Source organism: Carcharhinus amblyrhynchos, chromosome 24 (genome assembly GCF_965287045.1).
Source record: "Carcharhinus amblyrhynchos chromosome 24, sCarAmb.v2.hapA, whole genome shotgun sequence".
Classification (NCBI taxonomy): Eukaryota; Metazoa; Chordata; class Chondrichthyes; order Carcharhiniformes; family Carcharhinidae; genus Carcharhinus; species Carcharhinus amblyrhynchos.
In genome coordinates this window covers 6799870-6822246 of record NC_137347.1, presented here as the reverse complement: position 1 = coordinate 6822246, position 22377 = coordinate 6799870, and the positions used below count along the sequence as shown (strand labels likewise).

The window sequence follows — 22377 nt, the reverse complement described above, 5'->3', positions numbered from 1 at the left end:
CCAGTGCGTCTTTTACTTTGACCTTACAGTGTGTTTGCATGATTACTATTCAATAACCCTACTGGAAAGCACACACTTGGACATTACAGAGAACAAAATGGGAATTTGATGCAACAGCCCTTCAAGAGGAACAGGTTACTGATGCTTAAAGGCTGGTCACATATTTGAGGTGTGATCTACAGGGTGACGTACCAGAGCACTGGTCATGGAATTGGCCCCCTGCTTCAAGAACCACCTCCAGGAAAGTTGCACTTTCGGCCCCTCACTTGTGAGATCAGTCTTCAGAAATAGTGCAGAGTGAAAACAGAAGTCTCCTCTATTGACTCATGTGAAATGAGTTCTGCCATTTCTCATGACCGCAATAAATTTGGTGTGCAGATATAGTGTCTTCATTACTGTACGAGAACACAGATACCTACATTCATGATCAAATTATGCCATGGACTATTAAGATTGAGTTTAGTTTAAAAATCTGAAAATAAAAGTCTACTATTTGTAATGCTGTTGCATTGTCACCAGCTTCCTTCAGGAAGTGAAACCTGTTGTCCTTGCCAGGGTCTGGTTTAGTGGTGATTCCAGTCGACCTTATGGACTTTAAGTGATCTAACAAGCTACACAGTTACATCAAACAGTTCAGAATTGCTCAAGGATTCTCCGAAAGGAAAATAAGTGTCAGCCTTGCTGGAGATGCCCATAATTCAAAAATGATTAGAAAACTTGCCTGTTATGGTGTATAGCTTGCATTAAATCAAAAAACTCAATCAGAAAAATCAGGTGACAGCGAATATAGGAAATGGAAAATGGTACTGTGGAGTAGAGAATACTCTTTTGAGACTCCTTCAAAAAAATATTGCTGAGCTCTTGATTTTAATTCAAATGATTCCTGGGTATAAAATATGAATACATGAGAAAAAAAACATTCTGCTTCACTCTTTTAACACGTATCTCTGCCTCACATCAAGTCATCAGGTTTTAATAACCTCAGTGATGTTGCAATATGCCATGCCATAGAGCACTAGAGCAAGGGTCTTCATCCATAATCTTCACAGTGAGTTTCCATACGTAGCCACTGTTCTACAGTGAGCACAATCATAGACGACAGCTCCTTCTGTGAAGCTTGACAGTCCAAACATGAACAAGTGAACGGAATTCAAGAGGTCCAGAGTCACATCCAGAGTAGATCAGACCAGGTAAGGATGGCAGATTTTTTTCCCTAAAGGACATTAAGTCAATCAGATGGGGTTTTATGATAACTGATGTTAACTGTCAAGGTCACCATTACTGAGACTAGCTTTATACCCCAGATTTATTAAATAAAAATTTCACCATTGACTGTGGTTGGATCTGAACGCTTGTCCTCAGAATGTTAGCCCAAGCCTCTAAATTACTTGTCCAGTGATATCACTATGCCATTGCATTCCCCCTAGCTTAAAATATGCTCTGTTTAATTGGTAAAATTGAACATCTGCCTAATTATCAGTATGCAGCGCAGTAAACTTTATTTAAGCCAACGTCTCAAGAGGCAACGCCCTGCCACCTTCAGCACAGATAAAAATTATGCTCTTTTGCTCAGCTCACAGTATTTGCAACAATATATTATTTTTCAAAATCTCAGGACATTCAAAAGCATGTACAGCCAATAAAAATACACGGGAAGCACAGCAGCCAATCTTTATAGCTGAAACACCCAGAAGATTAGTGACCAGGATAATCAGTTTTAGCGAGGGGGCCCCAGGAAAAACTCTGCTGCTTTGCATTGAATACTACCACAGGATCATTTAAGTCAGAGACTACTTTGGCTTAATGCTTCATCTGAAAAAACAGCAGCAGACAATGCAGCACTCCTTCAGTATGACACTGCAATGCTAGGCTAGATTTTGCGAGGGTTAACCTTGAGATCTGCCTCAGAGGTGAGAGCATCATCACTGCGCCACATTTGACTGTATAGATGACACAGTATCAACACAAAATACTAAGAAATCCATTTAGTGATAAGAATGCACCTTTTTCCTCATTGCATAACGACAGAGTGTAGCAAATTAGACTAGGGGGAGGTTATTATTGGCCTTTAGGGACACCATCGCTGTTAACTAGATATTAATCAGGCATTTTATGAGCAAAGAGCACCAGTAAGCTGGCAATTATCCAGCTACAGTCAGAGAACATTGTCCTCGCAACATCTGTACTTAAGAACGATCTCGAAATTCTCCCACCTGTATTTGCGCTTTCGAGAGTGAGACCGGGAGCGAGAACGTGAGCGTGACCTTGTAAAAGACCGGGAACGGGATCGAGAGCGAGATCTCGAATGCGACGACTGCGACCTGGACTTTGAACCCGTAGCTTTTGACATCTCTCAACGTCGATGTGGCAGCAAAGTGAATTCCTCTCTTTGTATCTGTCAAGAGGAGATGCAAACACTATTAACGCCAGAGAAAACAGTGAGATCGACAGAGATACAGATAGATGGTGAGAAAAAGTTAGAGAAAGACAGAAAATATGTAAGCATACATACAGATTATTAACAGGAGCACCTAGAGTAAATGGTGTGTCGCACAACACAAAATTACATTTGGTTTTACATTATTTCTCTCTCCAAACTTAATTTCTACACGGATCTCACTGACAAATAGATAGGGCTCTGCAACCAGGTGGCAGACATTAGACAAGTAATATAACTGGAATTTACAGAAAAGATTACTTTCACAATTATAATTTAAGAGGCCACAGCAGATTTTGGTTGCAGGGTGATGTGGGAGGAAAGTATGAATAGACCTTTTTGCTGCCACTGCCGTTCCAATGAGAGCAGTATGGGTAAAGCGATAGAGGTAGCTTTCTTTCCTGGGACTGGGGCTGACGTAAGGCGGGTCTGAAGGTTCTGCATGCCTCCTGTGCTCTGGGTGAGCTCATCTCTATGGTTTAAAGGTTGTGTCTAAACCAGGATTGTTTTGATGCAAGGAGGGATTGCAGAGGTTGAACTAACCTAAGAGTGCAGTACACTAACATTTTTGATTCCCACCATCATGGGACAATTCCACAGTGGTCCAGCAATCTGCTTCGGGATGCAAGTCTGTGGAAAACAGACAGTGCATGACCAAGAGTTGTGTAAGCCCTGTATTTTCATACAGGCCCTTAATTTACTCTGGGATGCACTGCCAAAACAAATTCTCTCCCTGGAGGGACAGGACAATGAATAACATCACCCATGATTTAATTTAGCTCTGGCATAGGGAACGGAAATCCCCTGCCCTTATTTGAAGTACTGCCCATCCAGTAGTCAATAAGCTAAACAAGTCGCCCAGTCTCCGAGCTCAAAACTGAATCCCTTTGCGCTGCTGTAAACAAATAATCTCTACATCACGCTTCCTCTCTTTAACCAAGCGAGAGTTCTATTTCTAGTCACTTAACAAAAGCCCCCCCACCCATTACCCTTCTGGGGGGAAAAGAGATTAGAGCATTTATGCAACTGAACATCAGAAAAGGTCAAGATGAGAAACTAGTCTAAAGTCAATTAATGCCCTTTAAATCTATTCCCCTTAAAGTCTGCATTCCCCATCTGGCAGATCATTCAAGACTTATCACTCAGTCTGCAAAGAACTTCTGTTCTAGGATCTCTGGAAATTATTTTTTTCACATTGATGATCTTGACTTTAAACTCTTAGTCATTGTCAGGCTTTGGGCTAGTTAAATCCTTATGGTGAGTGGCACGGGTGTGTCATAGGGCATCTTTCACTGCTACACACATTCTATTGGAGGTATTTAATACACTATCCAGACGCATACTGCGTATCCTAACCAGAGTCAGACCATCTCAGAATACAGCTTTTCAAATATCAAAGGATCTGGATAATCTCATATTTCATTCATGTAGGACCACAAGGAATACAGGAGATTTCTTTTTGCTCCAAGTTTCCAATGTGTCTACAGAGCAGTGAACAGCATGGGATTATACGTCACACCCAGATATCAAACAAAGGAATATTACAAATGAATGCTGTTCGTCTATCAATCAACTGAACTATAAGCACAACCCCAGATAATGGAGCCACTGAAATGTTTACCCTGCAAGCGAAATCCCACAAAAAAAAATGGTAAAAATTGAGGAGAAAAGTAGGAGGGGGGAAAAAAGGGGGCTGTTCAAAGAACACAAGAACATGTGAAATAGGAACCGGCGTGGGCCATTCATTACATCTAGTCATTATTCGTAAGATTATCACTGATCTTCCAAGTTTCTGCCATTCTCCTTCATTGTCAAGGGGACTCTCTAGCTCTCACTTTCCACCCTTCCCTAGATGGAACGCAATAATAAAGTGTGAGGTGATGCATTTTGGAAGAAAATGCATAAAGATCAGTAGGATGCTAGGAAGTACAGAGGACCATAGATTCCTGAAGGCAGCAGAACAGGTAGATAAGGTGGTTAAGAAGGCATGAGATACTTGAAACAAAAACAGAAAATGCTGGAAAATCTCACAGGTCTGACAGAAGCTGTGGAGAGAGAACAGAGCCAACATTTTGAATCAGGATGACCCTTTGTCAGCTTGTAAGAATTGTATATTTTTTTTACTGAGGTCACATTCATTCTTCTAAATAGAATAAAATAGGAATAGAGGAAAATGGGCATAGGCTACTCGATCTCTCCTCTTTGGCCAAATCCATCACCTCAGGAACCAGTCTCAATAACTTTGCTTCTGAGGCATCTCCCAACTGTGCTACAAAAATTCCACAGATCCTCTCACAGGGGTCATTTCTTCCATATAAAATTTTTCAGCACTTGCCATGCTACTGCTGCTATCTTGACACTGCAAACAACACTGGTTTCCACGTCCATCCTAGTCCCAATAACCCTCAATGCAAACTAAATTACGCTATGTAAGAAAGCTTTTGGTCATGTCGTCTTTGGGTTCTTCTATCAATCACCTGAATTCCGTACCCTCTCATCCTAGACAAGAATAGCTTCCATCTACTTTGTCTACACCCATGATTTTGAATACCTCTGTCAAATCTCACCAATGTTTTCTTCTCCAATACATCAAAGCAGTTAAAGCCTCTCACCCTTGAAACCATTTTAAGTAATCATTTCTGCACCCACAAAAGCCTTCATGTCCTTCGCACAAGTAGATACAATACTTTAGTTATAATCAAACTAATCTTCTACAATTGCTTATTTTAACTTCCTTACGAAATGGGCGAAAGTTGCCTCTGGCACCATATGGCAGTGAGGTGATTCAGGGATAGACAGGTTAAAGGTATACAGCAATTCTCCAGTTAGCCCACAGGAGGGGAAACAACCAGCCCTGCAGTGTGGTGTTAGGACACTTTGGGGGAAGTGGGGCTGGAACCTGAGGAGAAAGCAGAGGAGTTCTGGCATTAGTGACAAATGAGCCCGTTTTCTTCATTCTGCGTAAGCAGCGCCTTGGCCATGACATCAGCTGCCGTCAGTTCACAGGCATTCACAAGTGGACAAATAGAGGTATCAGTTTGGGCCCGAGTCTCCAGTTTACTCAGCACAATCCCACATTACACAACGGTGTGTTTTCTTTTATGAAATCCTGGAGGTTATTTATTGTAAATCCCCTCAACTTCCTTGTCGACTCTTAGACAGCCAAAGCCAACTAGTGATTTAGTGAACTTTTGTTACACAACATCTAAGTATACCCATCCTTTAGCAGGGAAACAAAACTGTATACAGTACTCCAGGTGAGGTGCCAGTAATGCCCTACATAACTGCAGTAACACCTTTCCATTCTTATACTCCAGTCCTTTTGTCATAGACCCTAATATACCATTTGCTTTAATTGTTTTCTGCATCTGCATGTTAACTTTGTGATTCACGTGCATCATCCAGGCCCTTCTAAATGCCAGCATATCCCAGTCTCTCACCATTTTAAAAAAAACCTGCACTTCCATTTCATCTAGGAGAGGGGATAACTTCATATTTCTCTACATTGTATTCCAGCTGCCATGTTCTTGTCTACTCCCTCAACTTTTCTTTAATCCCTTTGCATCCTCCTTGCAACTTATGCTTCCACCTAACATTGTATTATCAGCAAATCTGACTGTAGTAGAGAGAAGTGAAATAGAAGCAGAGAGGAAATGAATGAATGGATGACACTGAACAGAATCAGGCAGTAAAACGAACTGACTGGAGCTGAGGCAGACCCAAGATCGATGTACTTTGTCCTTTCCCTTGTCCCACACATTGCCATCAGTATATCAGTGAAATGATTTCACTAGACCATATTTAACAAAAAACATCAAATCCCAGCATCAGCTTGGTGTGAACTGGGGAAATTAGGGCGAGTAATAAATTGTGCCAGTGACAATTAGCGCCTCACTGGCGCAATTTCAGTTTCTTTGCCCAAAAAACAAAACCCCTCCATGAGCCCTTTCTGGGCTGGTATTAAGGTTGCACAGTGATGATTAGACATGGCCTAAGTTCTTGCCCTGGTAGTTTCAAACAATGCACAGGATCCATATAAAAACATAAGTAGAAGTAGACTAGATGAGCCCTAAGGTCTGCTCCAACTTAAAATATAATTTTAAGGTGATCTTCAAATTTAACTCCATTTCAATTCCCCCAATCCCTCAATTCTCTCAGTCTATCAATTTGACTCTTGGATATTCTTAATCAGGGGTCTCCAAACTACAGCCCATGGGCCACATCCGGCCCGCAGTGGGTCGCATCCGGATCAGAATTTGGAGACCACTGTTCTAAATGAATGAGCAGCCACGGGACCTTGGGGCAGAGAATCTGAAAGATTCACAACCCTGAGTGAAGTCATTTCTCATGTCAGACCAAAATGATCCTGAGACTATTTCCACTAGTACTTGAAACTCCATCTCGGGCTAACAGCCTCATTATCAATCCTGTCATGCCCTCTCATAATCTTACATGCTTCAAGATGACGCCTCTCATTCTTGTAAACCCCAGAGAACATAGACGCAATTCCATTCAATCATCTCAATGGATAACCCTCCCACGCTAGGAATCAATGACCATCCCACATGGCACACCCTCCAGAGTGAAAATATGTTCTTCTAGGTACAGAGACTCAAACTAGACACGGAATATGTTTTCAACAAAGCCCTGTAAATTGCAGCAAGACTTCCCGACTCTTGTAATCCAAAACTTGTACAAACAAGAAGAACATACCATTTGCCTTCCTAATTGCTTCTGAACCGGAATTTGAACTTTGCTTCATGTACAAGCCACCCAAATCCATCTGAACACCAATAGTTTCCTCACCATTTAAAAATGAATCTTATTTCTATTTTTCCTATCGAAGTAAATAACCTCCTATTTTCACATATTGGACTCCATCTAACACCATCTTGCCTGCTCACTTACCCTATTAATATATCTTCTGCAGATCCTGCATTCCTCAGAGCTTACTTTACCACCTAGCTTTATGTCAGCAGCAACCTTGGATATATTACATTTGGTCCCTTCATCTGAGTTATTAATAAACTATACATTATTAAGATGTGGTAAAAACACCAGTTAAGTTTTACAGGACAGACACATTCCTCCTCCTCCTCCTCCTCCCCCCCCCCACCCCCGCACAAAACCCTTCCAATCCCTGTAACAAAGACAACTGCAACTTGCAAGATAAGCAGGAACACTTCCTGCAAAGGTACAGAGCCAGGCTGATTGCCCTCCAAGAGCAACATTTTACTGACTTGTTTAATAGGAATATCCTAGATGAGTAATTCTTGAAAACATCAGTGCCAGTTTGGCTGGGCCAAAAGCATCCTTGCCTCAAAGTTAGAAGCTACAAATGCAAGCCCCATTTCAGACCTAGGCTATACTTGAAGTGCAATCATTGTTGCAATGTAAACTAGCAACAGCCAATTCCTACCCTATAAAGGTGCCAGAACACAGGCGGCATGGTGGTTAGCACTGCTGCCTCACAGCGCCGGGTACCCAGGTTCACCTCCAGCCTCGGGTCACTGTGTGGAGTTCCTCTGGGTGCTCCGGTTTCCTCCCATAGTCCAAATCTGTACAGGTTAGGTTGACTGGCCATGCTAAATTGACCCTGTTGGGGGATTAGCAGGGTAAATGCTTGGGGCTGCGGGAATAGGGTCTGTGGTCATTAAACACTCAATGGGCCAAATGGTCTCCTTCTGTGCTGTAGAGATTCTATGATTGTAACAACTAATGAGATAAATGACCACAGAATCTGTCATTTGCAGTATGCATCATTGGGGTTGCCATATTTCAGCCTGTTTATTCATTTGGTATTAGAAGCTCCCCAGACTACCAGATGAGTAGCAAGTGGTTCTGAAGGGTAGCTCTGTGCCCAGCAGGGTGCTATGCTTGCCAGCTGGGGAATTGGATCTTTAAGATATCACTGAATGATACCTCTGGTGTTCCAGCTAATAGCCCTTCTTGAGCGAGCACCACAGAAAACCAGTTTGTCTGCTCATTTAGCTGGTCTGCTGTTTCTGGGACCTTGCTGTGTGCAAACTGACATTACAATATTTCAAGAATAATTTAGTAGACGTGAAGCATTTTGTGACGTTCTGAAGATGTGATAACGGTGCTTATTTATCGCAAGTTGGCTGGCTACTGTGTTGTTGTCAAAAGTATTTTAAAACTGAATCGTCAGTAAAGACAATTCAATATTTAATCCTTTAATTGTGCAAATTAGAACTACTCTTTTACCTTGAAATGACAGTGTGAAGTTTAAAAAGAAAGCCTTGCATTTATATAGCACCTTTCATGACTTTAGGACACTCTCAAAACACTTTATAGTCAGTGAAGCACTTTTGAAGTGCAATTATTGTTGCAATGCAGGAAATCTAGTCAGCCTGGAATAAATTCCTTTGACAGACATCTGTACCTGATGTTCAAGCATTTACATTAAACAGGTCAATCAACACTTGTCTTAAAATTATGGAACTGTCATTCATCACAAACACTAAGGGTTCATGTGAAAACCTCTTTAGGCTGATGTTTCAAGGACTTTATGTTTCTGTAAGAGATTAACATGTGCGTTTCATTTTTTTTAAAGTGGGTACAAGTGATAAAATCAGAGGTGAAGATGGAGGGTCAGAAGCAGATACAGAACCTGGAGGGTGAAGATGGCATTAAACCTATGAGCAAAAACGGGTTCAAAAGACATTTAGATCAGAAGGGAAGGATTGGAAAGCAGGCTGACAAGTTGGAATTGAATTGAAGAAACATGGCCTTGTAGTTACTTCAGGCAAAGCAATTAGAAAAAAGTTTAGTCTAGGTGCAGGGTTCTGTAAACAGTAAGCTGGTTGTTTAGTTCCACTGTATCAACCTCGTGGCACAATTATGGCTTTTTTGCATCGCAAGTGAAGGAGGAGGAATAGGAATTGGTGGAATTCTCTGAAAATACAATTGGAAAGTCCAGGTCTATTGTGAGCTGATATTTCATAGAAAAAAGTTGATGGTTTTGTGTAAAATAATTGATTAATACCAAAGGGAGCAGACAAAGGTACAGTGAGAAGGAAGGTGATCAACACTAGTCTGCACTAAATTCGGGGTCCAAATTCCAATGACTCTTTCAATAAAGGAGCTAATATCGTTTATTAAGTGGCATTATTCCAACTGCCACAGGGGCTGAAATATACTGTCTTTTCAGAACTCACATTTATATTGCACGCTAACTTCTAAGCTGTCTCAAAGCACTTCACAGACAATTGATTCCTTGTTGAACAGAAGGCATGATTTACAAACAAATGCAGTAGCAACTTTACACAAGTCCCAAACCAATGACACCCAAGAGTTTCTGTGCTGGTGGTGCGTTTGGAGGTAAAATTTGACCTGGACACAGGAAGAATGTCACTGCTCTTCAGATAGTGGCACCTCCAAATGTGTAGCACCCACTCAGTCCTGCACTAGAACCGAGAACTTTGTGCTCAAGTATCAGCCCGAGCCCTAGGTTGTACAACAGACATAGACAGAGACAGGGGCTGAAGGGATTTAAACATGGGTAAGAATTTTAAAATCCAGGTGTTCCTAAACCAGGAGTCAATATAGTTCAGTGAGCGCAAGGGTGATGGGTGAGCAGCTCAATCGAAAATGACATTCCTTAGGTACTGCAGTAGATTACCAACCAAGAGTGTGCACTCAGGTCTTTTACTGCAGCTTGAATCTACAACCTGCTGACTCAGATAAGTGTGTGCTACCACTGAGCCAAGGTTGGCTTGATGAAACCCTACAGCAGTGTGATATAAATAAAATGCTTCAATTCCACCTAGCACCTGGCAAACATCCCCATGGCTGAGGCAGTAAACACTAAGTGGAGGACACATTTATCATTTAGTTACAAGACTGCCACTTAAAACAAACTTCAACCTCTTTGCTCCACTCCTCTGATCAGTTTTTAGATTTTTAAGTGGTGAATGTTGAACTAAGAGATGCTGGGCTGGGGGAAGGTGGCTGGGTGAGAGTACGGGATGGCTTACTGAGCAGGACAGAACAGAGTCATTGGTCAGAAAAGTACACTTAAAATTAGACAATAAATCTATCCCCACCATTGAGCTGACAACTATCAGTTCTGTTGCTGATTCAGCTGTTTCTTGCTGTCTAGTGTCTTGGCCGTTCTTTTCAGCCAATTCCGCAACTGTATCAGCACAAGCATAATGGAAAAGGTAATTGCACAAGACAAAAAGTGGAATGTTAATTTTCCTAAAATGAAAAAGTAAAGCATACTGATTTGATAAGTGGGATTTCCCCTTTAAAGACAGTTTTGTTTGTAGATAGGACTTCATGGCAATGCAGCCAGTTGCCTGAGTTGTCAGTGAATGCAGACCATGAGTTTTAGTTCTGTTTATGTTAGCTGCTTATTGACTAGGAACGAATTTGCCATGGTGACATGTCCAAGCAGCATGATCCATCACAACAGGATCTAAATGTCAGGCAGATGCTGGAATTATCTCCACATTTGTTGATCATTAATAAAGAGACAGGCCGTGCTGCCAAACTCAGGAATGGCAGTACAGCATACGAGACACACCAGGGAAGTGGGGCGGGGGTGGAGGGAGTCCGCGCACGTGAAAGCTTCAAAAATTACCATCTAAAGTAGGGAACTTAACATTTATATAGCACCCTTCATATCCTTCGAACATCCCAGAGTGTCTTACAGCTCTTAACTATTACTGAAGAGCAGTCACTGCTGTTTCGCTGGCAAACACATCTATCCAGATACACACAGCAAAGCTCCACAAATAACGAGACAAATGACCAATCTTTGATCATGTTGGTGGGGCAAGGAATGTCAGCCACGAGACAAGGAAAATTCCCATGCTCCTTTCTTGTTGAACACTACTTACGTGATCTTACACAACTATCTGAACAGTGGCAGATGGTACCATGATTTATCCAAAAACAGCATTTGAGAACATGATACTATATGGAAATATCTGCTTAGATTAGGTATTCAATGTTTCCAGTGCCTCCATTTCAAAGCGATTCTCACTTAGTCTCAAATAGCCAGTTCCCACCTGAGCAGCGGTTTCAGTAACATTTCCCCACCAAATCCCTGCCACTATCCAGTGTCCCAAGACTCCCACACTCCATCCCAATAAGCTTGCTATCTTTGATATTGTTCTGGCCATGATCCCAATTCTGTAGCACAGGGCACTCATGGCCAAATCCCCTCCTTAATCTGGAGGCGGAATAATTTAACAATACATCCCATCACAGATCTTTCTTTTCACTTTAACCCTGCAACTGTGAAGTGAAATAGACTGCTCTCCCTTTCACACACCCTGTGGATGCTGACTTCTCCCTCCCCACCATTTCTACAGCTCTAGGAGTTATCTGGACAACATTCAACTAATTCACTTAAGCAACGCAGACATCATGGAAGATCCCTATATGCGTTAAGTGGATTTTATAAAGGGTATCAAACTGCTGAAAGGCAACTTTAAACTCAGAGTCATAGAGGTTTACAGCATGGAAACAAGCCCTTTGACCCAACTTGTCCATGCCACCTTTTTTTTTAAACCCCTAAGTTGGTCCCAATTGCCCACATTTGGCCCATATCCCTCTATACCCATTTCACCCAAGTAACTGTCTAAAGACTTAAGATGATAAATTTGTACCTGCCTTCAATACTAGCTCTGACAGCTTGTTCCACACACTCATCACTCTGTGTGAGGAAAAAATTGCCCCTCTGGACCCTTTTGTATTTCTCCCCTCTCACCTGAAACCTATGCCTTCTAGTTTTAGACTCCTCTACCTTTGGGAAAAGATACTGACCAATTAGCTGATCTATGCCCCTCGTTATTTTATAGACCTCTATAAGATAAACCCTCAGCCTTCTAGGCCCCAGAGAAAAAAGTCCCAGTCTATCCAGCCTCTCCTTGTAACTCAAATCAAGTCCTGCTAGCATCCTAGTAAATCATTTCTGCATTCTTTCTAGTTTAATAATATACTTTCTATAATAGGGTGACCAGAACTGTACATAGAACTGTACATGATCTGTACATAGGCAGAATGCAATTCAGAGATGTTACATACAATGTGGCTTTTGAGTTTCATTCCTATGCTGAAAATAAGAGAAATATTACAAAAATTATGCAGAGTTTCAGTTGAGAAGCTTTGAATAAAAGATGGAATAAAATTTAAGAGGACTAAATTACAAGTTGCAAAGAATGGTTAGTATTTGATGAGGCTTAAAGGATCAAGGGGTGATCCAATCAAGTTGTTTGAAACATTTACAGGATTTGATAGCGTAAAAATGGGAACTAATTCTTCTGGCAGATCAATAAACAAGGGATACAATCCTAAAATCATCGGTGGGTCAGTCACCATCAAAATCACAATTACAGAAGCTTAGAGCCCTAAAAGGAGACCATTCTGAAATAATTATTGTACTTTGCCCTACATCACCATTTTTTGTTTGAAACTCTCAAGTTTTCATCTTCAAGCACCTACCTGGCCAAGTTCCTTTAAAATTCACCATCAGCTTTTCAGGTAGTTTGCTCCTGTTCCTGACAGCTTTGAAAACAAAATTCTCATCTCACTGTCAGGTAGTTTGTGATGATTTGAAATCCATAACGGCTGGTTAGTAATCTATTCATCAGAAGGAAAAGCATTACGCTGTCTGCTCTATTAAAGTCTCTCCACCTCCAAGACCTCTATGACATCACCTCTTAACCTGTTCCGTTCCAAAGAAAACAGTTCTAACTTTTCCAACTTCTCATAACTGAAGTTTCTCAGCACCGGTAACATCCTGATAAGCTACCCCTTCTACATGTTCCACGACCTTTATCTCTTTCCTAAATTGCTCTGAATGGTCTGCAACACTCCACCAGATACCTAATCAGTGATTTGTCTCGTTAGGGCATGAGCTTTTTCTTTCATATTTTGTGCATTTGTTTCTAAATTCAAATAGTCCAAATGCTTTTTTATAACCATCTTATTAACTTGCTCTGCTGCCTTTTATTTTTGAGCACATGTACACCAAGGTCACTCAGGTCATCAAAACCCTGCCATTTGGGAGCATATTGCCATTCCACGTTAGTCCGATCAAAAGTGCATCACTTCAAACATTTCCATAACAAACTCCACTAAATTACACTGGTAAATTTCATATCACTTGTAAACTTTATAATGACGTTCCCTATACTGGCCTCAGTTGTTTATAAAGTTTGAAGAGTAAAAGGGCGCCTAAAGATGATGATTCGGGAACATCACTGCAAGCTTCTCTCAGTCTGAAAAATATCCACTACCACCACCCTTCCACCCTTTGCTCTGGTCACTGAGCCAATTCTACATGCACACTGCCACTGCCTCAATTCCACAGGCTTCCATTTTCTCAACAAGTCTTCTCTGTGTCACTTCCTTAAAATCCATATACAGTACGTTACTGTACTACCTTAATTAAAGTGTTCAATCAAGATAGTCAGGCACAATTCCAAAATGAAACTTTATTTTGTCTGGGAGAATGATTTGCTACCACAAATGTTAGGCTTACATCTTACCCCATGGACAACATGCCAGAGGTCACCCTGCTTGGATGAGAACAGCTCCGACAACATATCATTCAGGAGGATGTACTCAGTTTGACCTGCATCCATCCACCAACTTAAACTTTCAACCCCTCTACCACTGATGCATCATGGTAGCAAGGTATATTTTGTATACAATGCAGTGCAATAATTCACCAAGCGTCCTTTCACAGCCACAATCTCCACCTCCTAGAAGGACTGTAGGGGATGCATGGGAACACCCACCAACCAGCTATTTCAATCTACCTGTGCTCAGTCCGAGTGAAATGAGCTTACCCCAGTTGAGTATTTTAGGCTTTGATATTTCAGGTCTCTGCAGGTAGTCACTGCTAGCAAGATGATCACCTATTATAACACACTCCACTTGCCTTACTTCATTTCCCACCACCAGATCAGACACTGCTTCCTTCCTTGTTAAACTGGGAACGTATTGATCGAGAAAGTTCTCCTGTTTGTGTCAGAAATTCCTTTTCTCTACCCTTACCAATAATTATTTCCCCTAAAAAGACTGGAAAACAATCAGAAAAAAATTGCTTTACAGAAAAGATAATGAAAATCTGTTGATCTACCAGCTCACTGGTGAAAAGACAACGCATACTGGCACAACTGGACTGAAGACAGACAGATTTTTGAGAGTTGTCAAGGCACATGGAGTAGTGGCAGGTAAATGGAGTTGAGTGAAAATCAACAATAGTCTAACTGAATGTAGGTAAAGGTGTTATGGGGAAAGTGCTGGAGTAAGGCATTGAGGGGGATTCAGCCATGATCATACTGAACATAAGAAATAGGAGCAGGAGTAGGCCATCCAGCCCCTCGAGCCTGCCCCGCCATTCAATAAGATCATGGCTGATCTGTCGCTGCTCAGTTCCACTTTCCCGCCCTCTCCCCATAACCCTTAATCCCCTCTCCTATCAAAAACCCATCAACCCGCGTCTTAAAAATATTTAGCGAGGCAGCCTCCACCACTTCAACGGGCAGAGAATTCCAGAGATTCACCACCCTTTGAGTGAAGAAGTTCCTCCTCAACTCCGTTCTAAACCGCCCCCCTTTTATCTTGAGGCTGTGCCCCCTAGTCCTATTGTCTTTTTTGAGTGGGAAGAGTCTTTCCACCTCTATCCTATCCATCCCATTCATCATCTTATACGTCTCAATGAGATCTCCTCTCATTCTTCTAAACTCTGAGTACAAGCCCAGTTTATTCAGCCTCTCCTCATAGCTCAACCCCCTCAACTCCAGTATCAGCCTAGTAAACCTCCTCTGCACTCCCTCCAAGGCCAAAATATCTTTGCGCAGGTGCGGCGCCCAAAAATGCACACAGTACTCCAGTTGCGGCCTCACCAATGCCCTATACAGCTGCAGCAAGACCTCCCTACTTTTATATTCAATCCCCCTCGCTATGAAGGCCAGCATCCCATTCGCCTTCCTGACCACCTGCTGCACCTGCAAGCTGGGTTTTTGCGACTCATGCACAAGGACCCTGAATGGCAGAGCAGGCTTGAAGGGCTGAGTGGCTCACTGCTGCTCCCATTTTCTATGCTTTTGTATAGCTTATGGGGCTAAATGGTCTTCCTCTGTTTCTACAACAGGGAGTAGTGATTACCTGGTACCAAGATTGCAGGGGTCTTTAACTGGAGTTTTGGCAGCGGCGGCGTTCATAGGATTCAAAGTATGACACGCAATTCCCAAATTCTAAGAAATCAAAATCTAGAATTCTGGTACAGCATTGCACACCCCATTGAAAAGAACCCTGGCCCAGCCTATAATCTCCACAAATGAGTATTCACACCCCAAACACTGCTATTTTGGCAGGCTGTGTATTTTGATAATTTAACTGTATTATTACAGGTCATTCCGGGCCTTAGATTCCTGCCAAGTGAAGTCTGGGATTGATTAGCGGCACTGAGGCACACAATTTCCATGAATATTCCCTGTATTCCAAGTTTCTGACCTAAGAAATTGCTACATTGGCAGGCTGGCCCATGTTTACCCCAGGAAGTTGGATTTAACTAATGCAATAACAATCCTCCCTTGCAGTCTAACAACCAGCCACTGTGCAACTGCCTCTCTTTCTCTCGCACCAGATGCAAGGGAAGCCACTGAGCAGTGACTATGGTAGATCACACAGTGAAGTTCTGTACAGAAAACTGAGACACAGTCACACACTAAAGCTGGTCTTAGTCCTGACTCTGTTTCTGCAGCAACCTACAACATGAGTCTCTGCAGGCTGTCTCCTCTGGGGAATATACTGTGGGTATCTGAATGTGACAATCTCTAATGAAAAAACATGCGTGTTTGATGTTAGAGAGCATTATATGTAATTGACACAATTATTTAAGAAACCAAGGTCTCTGGAGGAGAGAAAAAAGATTGGAATGAAGCACAAGATAAAACAAGTTATATAAATTAGCTGACCAATAACTTGAGTTTCAGAAGCCTGTCCATCAGGAGGGGCTCATGCTATACAGCTTTTTGAGGTGCACAGGAGGAACATATATAAACTTCTTGTTACTTGTATACAGCTCAATAAAGGTTTTAATTCTTTTAGTCCTTAGCTAACTTAGTCACAGCAAAATGATTACACTGATACAAAGAGATCTTGGTCATTTATGTGCCAATGAGGTTAGAGCAACAGAAACAACCCTTTCCAAATTTCCAACTGTAAGAAATTTGACATTTAAGCTTTCAGTTACAAACCAATTTCACTTTTTTCAGGTGTTATAAGCAGGATGTCTCCCATCAGGAGCCAGCAAAATGTAGCTTACCAGGTTATGTTTCAATCAATTCAGAACTGGTGTCAGCTGATAGTACAGGCGGACATTCTAGAGCAGTAAGGAGGGAATGCTGTAGTGTCAAAGGTGCCGCTTTTCAAATAAGATGTTAAACAGGAGCCCCATCTACTCTCTCAAATAGAAATAAAAGATCCCATGGCACAGCACAGTGGTTAGCACTACTGTCTCACATCGCCAGGGATCTGGATTCAATTCCTTGGATGACTGTGTGGAGTTTGTACATTCCTGTGTCATGGGCTCCTCTGGGTGTTCCTGTTTCCTCCCACACTCCAAAGATGTGCAGGTTAGGTTGATTAACTATGGTAAATTGCCCTTAGTGCCAGGGGGACTAAAAGGGTAAATAGGGGGTTAGGGCCTGCGGGGGATTGTTGCTGGTGCAGACTCAATGGCTGACTGGCCATCTTCCGCACTGTAAGGATTCTGAGAGACTTCTATGAGACAATTTCAAAATACAGCAGGACTTCTGTCCTGACTAATATTAATTTTGCAACCTCTCCTGCTAAAACAGAATAGCTGGTCATTATCATAAGTTACGTATGAGAGCCGTTGTGTGTCCCATTTCCTACACTTTAATAGTGACTACACCTCAAAAGCACGTCACCTGGTGTAAAGTGCTTTAAGGTACCCTGAGCTTACGAAAGGCACTATCTAAATGGAAGCCTTTCTCAGTTCTCTATCTTTTAGAGAAACATGTGAAGAGGCAGCAATTTCATCATAGCACCCAGGTGGCTTTTTAGGAGCTTGTACTGCAGTTTAGCCAAGCTCTGGCAGGATTAAAATACATCCTTGGTAAATGCTGCCAACCATGAGTAACTGCACATTAACACAAGAATTTCAGAACAGGTTACACGGACATAAATCTTCTATTCTGGGATGAGGTGTGAAAGCCCAGCTTCGCAGGGATGAGGCGCAACAGAGTCGTGCATCTCAGGAGGATTAAGAATTCAAAATGCTTGCAGCTGTTCCCCCAGCCAGCCGGCACACAGAAGAATAATCGCTTCTGAATATTTACAGCTATGTGTCCCAGGTTATATTTCCGGATTATCAAGCTCCCAATTTCAAAGTCACAGTCCCCCCAACAGACAGCTGTACCGCAAGCTGAGAGCACTGTCACCTGTTTAGTTCATCAAGTCCCTGACGTACCAATAGAAACAATAGGTCCGATTATTCAATAGCCTAAATAGCCCCTTAAAGGAGACATGCTCAGACTTACTGGTCATCAAGTCAGTATGGTCAACGGCAATGTGAAACCCTCAACAAAAACCAGCACTGAGACCTAGATAACACCCAAGATGCACACTTGCTAAATGAAACACTGAGCCAATGTCTTTGCGTGAACACTGAGCCCGAGGTTTATTATGGCCCCAGCTTAATGTAAATGTAGCACCTACCCTATACAGTGCAGGAAGTGTTTGGCTAGTGCCCCAGATGTTCAGCAATAATCACAGAATGGGCACTTTGTATGAAGTTTTAAATAACAATTTTACTTTTCTTGTGATTAATCCTTCCCTAAGGAGGCCAACTCTTCATTGAATCTTGGATCTCACGGTGAAGAAGCTGACCTGTGTTTTCATGCAATCATACAGGAAAGAGGGTATGCAAACATGGGTATTTTTCTTGGCAGGATCTGTGACAAGTGGTGTGGCCACAGGGAACTCAACATTTTAAATTTACACAAATGAGTTGGATAAAGGAACTGAAGGTATTTGCTGATGACACAAAGATGGGTAAGAAATAAAATGTGAAGAAGACACAAAGAGGTTACAAAGAGATACAGATAGGTTAAATGAGTAGGCAAAGATCCGGAAAATGGAGTATAATGTAGGCAAGTGTGAAATTGTCCACTTTGGGAGGAAAAATAAAGCAATTTTTGTAAACGGGGTGAGATTGCAGAGCTGAGCTGCAGAAGAATCTACATGTCTGAGTGCACGATTGCAAAAGGCTAGCATGCCAGTGCAGTAATTATCAGAACCCCTACCGTGCACGAGGCGGCCATTTGGCCGATTAAGTCTGCACCGACCACACTCCCATCCAGGTCCTATTCTCATCATCGCACTCATTTACACTGATACTCAGGGATAATTTTAGCATGATAAATCATCTTTGGAGTGTGGGAGGAAATGGGAGCGTCCGAAGTAAACCCACACAGACACAGGGACAACGTGCAAACTCCACACAGACAGTGACCTGAGGCTGGAACTGATCCCGGATCCCTGGTGTTGTGAGGCAGCAATGTTAACCACTGTGCCATTAGGAAAGCTAGTACCATGTTATAATTAATTCCAAGAAGAAATGGACACAAAAGTAGGGAGCTTATGCTTCAATTATACATGGCATTGGTGGCACCAATCTGGATGCAAATGCATTGAAAGCAATTCAGAGTGACCCAATACCTGGACTGGGTGCATTGTCTTATGAGGAAAGACTAGGTTGGTATCCATTGGAGTTTAGAAGAATAAGAGGCAACGTCATCAAAACATACAAGATCCTGAGGGATTTTTAACTGGGTCAATATGGAAAGGATGTTTATTTTTATGGGAGAATCTGGTTTGGAGCCATGGCTTAAAAGTAGTGTCACCCATTTGGGATAGAGATGGGGAGACTTTTCTTCTGAGTGGTGAGTCTTTGGAACTCTCTTCATCATAAGGTGATGGGAGCACATCTTTGACTGCTTCCAATATCTTTTGAGGAAGAGAGTTCCAGATATTTTAAGGCAGAGACAAATAGATTTGTGATAAGCAAAGGGGTGTGGAGGAACGTTGACTTGAAGTTATAATCAGATCAACTAAGATCACACTGAATGGCAGAGCAGGCTCGAAGGGCTGAGTGGCTGGCTCCTGCTCCTAATGTAGGATTGTAAACTAGTTGCTTTGTCCTGGACAGCTTCAAGCTTAGAGTGTTGTTGAAACTGCACTCATGCAGGCAAGTAGATAGTAGTCATCACACTTCTGATATGTGCTTTGTGGACAGTGGACAAACCTTTAATTGTCAAGAGGTAAATTACTCACTGCAGAATTCCCAGCCTCTGACCTGTTCTCGTAGCCAGTGTGTTTTAATTATCTGGTCAATTAAGTTTCTGCTAGTAACATTCCCCAGGACAGTGGGGGACTCCATAGTGGTAATCTAATAAACATCAAGGGAAGTTGGTTAAATACTCTCTATGGAGATGGCCAATGCCTGACATTCGTTTGGTACAAATATTACTTGCACTTATCAGCTCGGTCTAGAGTGCTGTCCGGGTCTTGAGGACTGCTTCATTGTCTGAGGAGTTCTGAATGGAACTGAACACTGTGCAACGATCAGCAAGCATCCTTACTCTGACCTTACGATGAGGCAAGAGAGTCATTGATGAAGATGGCTGGACCCACATCACTTGCTGAGAAATGTCTGCAGTGATGTGGGTAGTGAACTGGCCTCCAAGAACCACATTCATCTTCAACTATACTAGATATGACTCCCATCAGCAGTGAGTTTTCACTCTCTTTCCCACTGACTTCAATTCTAAAGCTTCCCGAGTTCCACTGTTAAGGGCTGCCTGGATGTCAAGGGCAGTCACTCTGAACTCACTTCTGGTTATATATCTGGAAAAAGTCCCCTTTTGTGAAGTAGCACTTTCCTGGGTATTTGCAAAGTGACACCACTAGCCAAAAAATGTTCTGAAAAACGAGTTCCCACTCAAGTCAGCTTGTTTGTAATGAGGTGAGCAGCCGAGTGGCCCTGGATGAACCAAAACAAAGCATCAGAGAACAGATCAATGCTGTGTGTGTGTGTGTGTGTGTGTGTGTGTGTGTGTGTGTTTGTGTGTGTGGTGGTGGTGCGGAATACAAATTATTAGTAGAGACACTCCAGTTGCAGTCAGACATGACCAAGTAGAAACATGCATGGGCAGTGTTCTAGAACAGGTCAGCGAAGATGAGGCAAAGAAAATAAGATGGTGCGGTCAATTGTGACTAAGGTTGTAGAAAGGGTGACAATGTCCAATGCCATTTGTGACACTGGCTAGAGCCATTTTGCTGCTCTGGAGACGTCAGAAGTGTGTGTATTCACTAATGATTGCACAGCATTTAGTTCCATTCACAATTCCTCAGACAATGTAGCCCACAAGACTTGGACAACATTCACGATTGAGCTATTATGTGGTGCAGTTTGCCACTTAAGTGCCAGTTTGGAAAGATTCAAACAAAGAGTTGCAAGGATCTAGAAGGGAACAATTAATTAAAGAGGGATTAATAAAATTGCTAAATATATGATGTAATATTGAAAGAGGACTTAAATTTATACCTCAATTCACTTTGTCCCTCAGAACCTCAGGCATAGTTAACAACTTCTAAAATGTAGTTACAATTATTTTAAAGGCAGTAATTTAATGGACAAGCAAGATTCTGCAAACAGCACAAAGTAGTTAATTGCCTTTGATCATGGGAGCAATGTTGGCCAAGAACACTTCCTATTCTTTCATGAAACATGCCATGTGTAATTAGCCAGCCACCTGAATTGCTGAAATAGGTACAACCGGGTACAGCTGGCAAGGCACGTTTTTGGTATGCTTACATTAACAAATTCCTGTCATAAGACTGAACTCAAAACTCTGACTCAAAGGTGGGAATGTTACCAAACTGATTTCAGCTGATAACCTATACTACTAGACCTTATAATATCAAACCATATCACTATGTAATAGCTACTGCAGTACAATACATCTGCACATACCCCTGTATATTATTTTCCTTCATATAATAAAGCTGAAGTATAATTAGGGCTACAATATTTGCATTGTAACTATAATGTAATATTCGTCTTAAGCAATACCATGCAAGCTATATTCTTGTATACAGCACCCTATCACAGTACTACAATATACAACCACACTCATATAGTGCCTTTAATGCAGTGATAATAATACTCAAACTCAGAATCCCTACAGTGCAGGAGACCATTCGGCCCATCAAGTTTGCATTGACCACAAGCCCACCCAGGCCCTATCCCCATAACCCCATGCATTTACCCTAACTAGTCTCGCTGACACTAAGGGGCAATTTATCATGGTCAATCAACCTATCCCGCACATCTTTTGAGTATGGGAGGAAATCGGGCACCCGGAGGAAACCCAGACACGGGGAGAACGTGCAAACTCCACACAGATAGAGACCCTAGCCTCAAATCGAACCCGATCCCTGGCGTTGTGAAGGAGCAGTGCTAACCACTGTGCCATCCCTGTCAAGCATCTTGAAATGTAAAGATCATAAAACATAAGTACTACAAAATTTATTATAAAACACCGGCCACATAAAGAGCTATTAAATCAAATGACAAAAGTTTAGTTTTAAAGGTAGATTTTAGGGAATGCCTTAAAAGAAGAAAGCAAAATAGACATACTGAGAAATGTTGGGAGAGTATTCCAAAGATTGGGACCTAGGCAAGTGACAGCAGAGCCAGCAATGATGGAGTGATTAAAATTGGGTATGCACAAGGAGTGAGCACAAAGATCGGAGGGCTGTAGGAGAGTACTGACTTAGGAGGGTGCAAGACCATGGAGGGAAATCAAAAACTGCTTGACTGGGAGAAAATGTAGGTAGAGAGCGCAACATTGATAAGAGAAAGC

General features: G+C 42.0%; 1 protein-coding gene across 14 annotated transcripts in view; it reads right to left on the bottom strand.

The window, feature by feature from the left end:
* Positions 1-22377, bottom strand: part of thrap3b (thyroid hormone receptor associated protein 3b) — a 111211-nt gene that overhangs the window by 32225 nt on the left and 56609 nt on the right. For 13 of the 14 annotated variants that reach the window (XM_080211553.1, XM_080211552.1, XM_080211567.1 and 10 more), the window contains one exon: positions 2214-2395. In XM_080211553.1, coding sequence (XP_080067679.1) covers positions 2214-2350 — 137 coding nt within the window. In that variant the 5' untranslated portion in view covers positions 2351-2395. Of the gene's footprint in view, positions 1-2213; positions 2396-12910; positions 13040-22377 lie in introns of those variants that run through there. The other variant, XM_080211561.1, reaches the window with a different exon arrangement.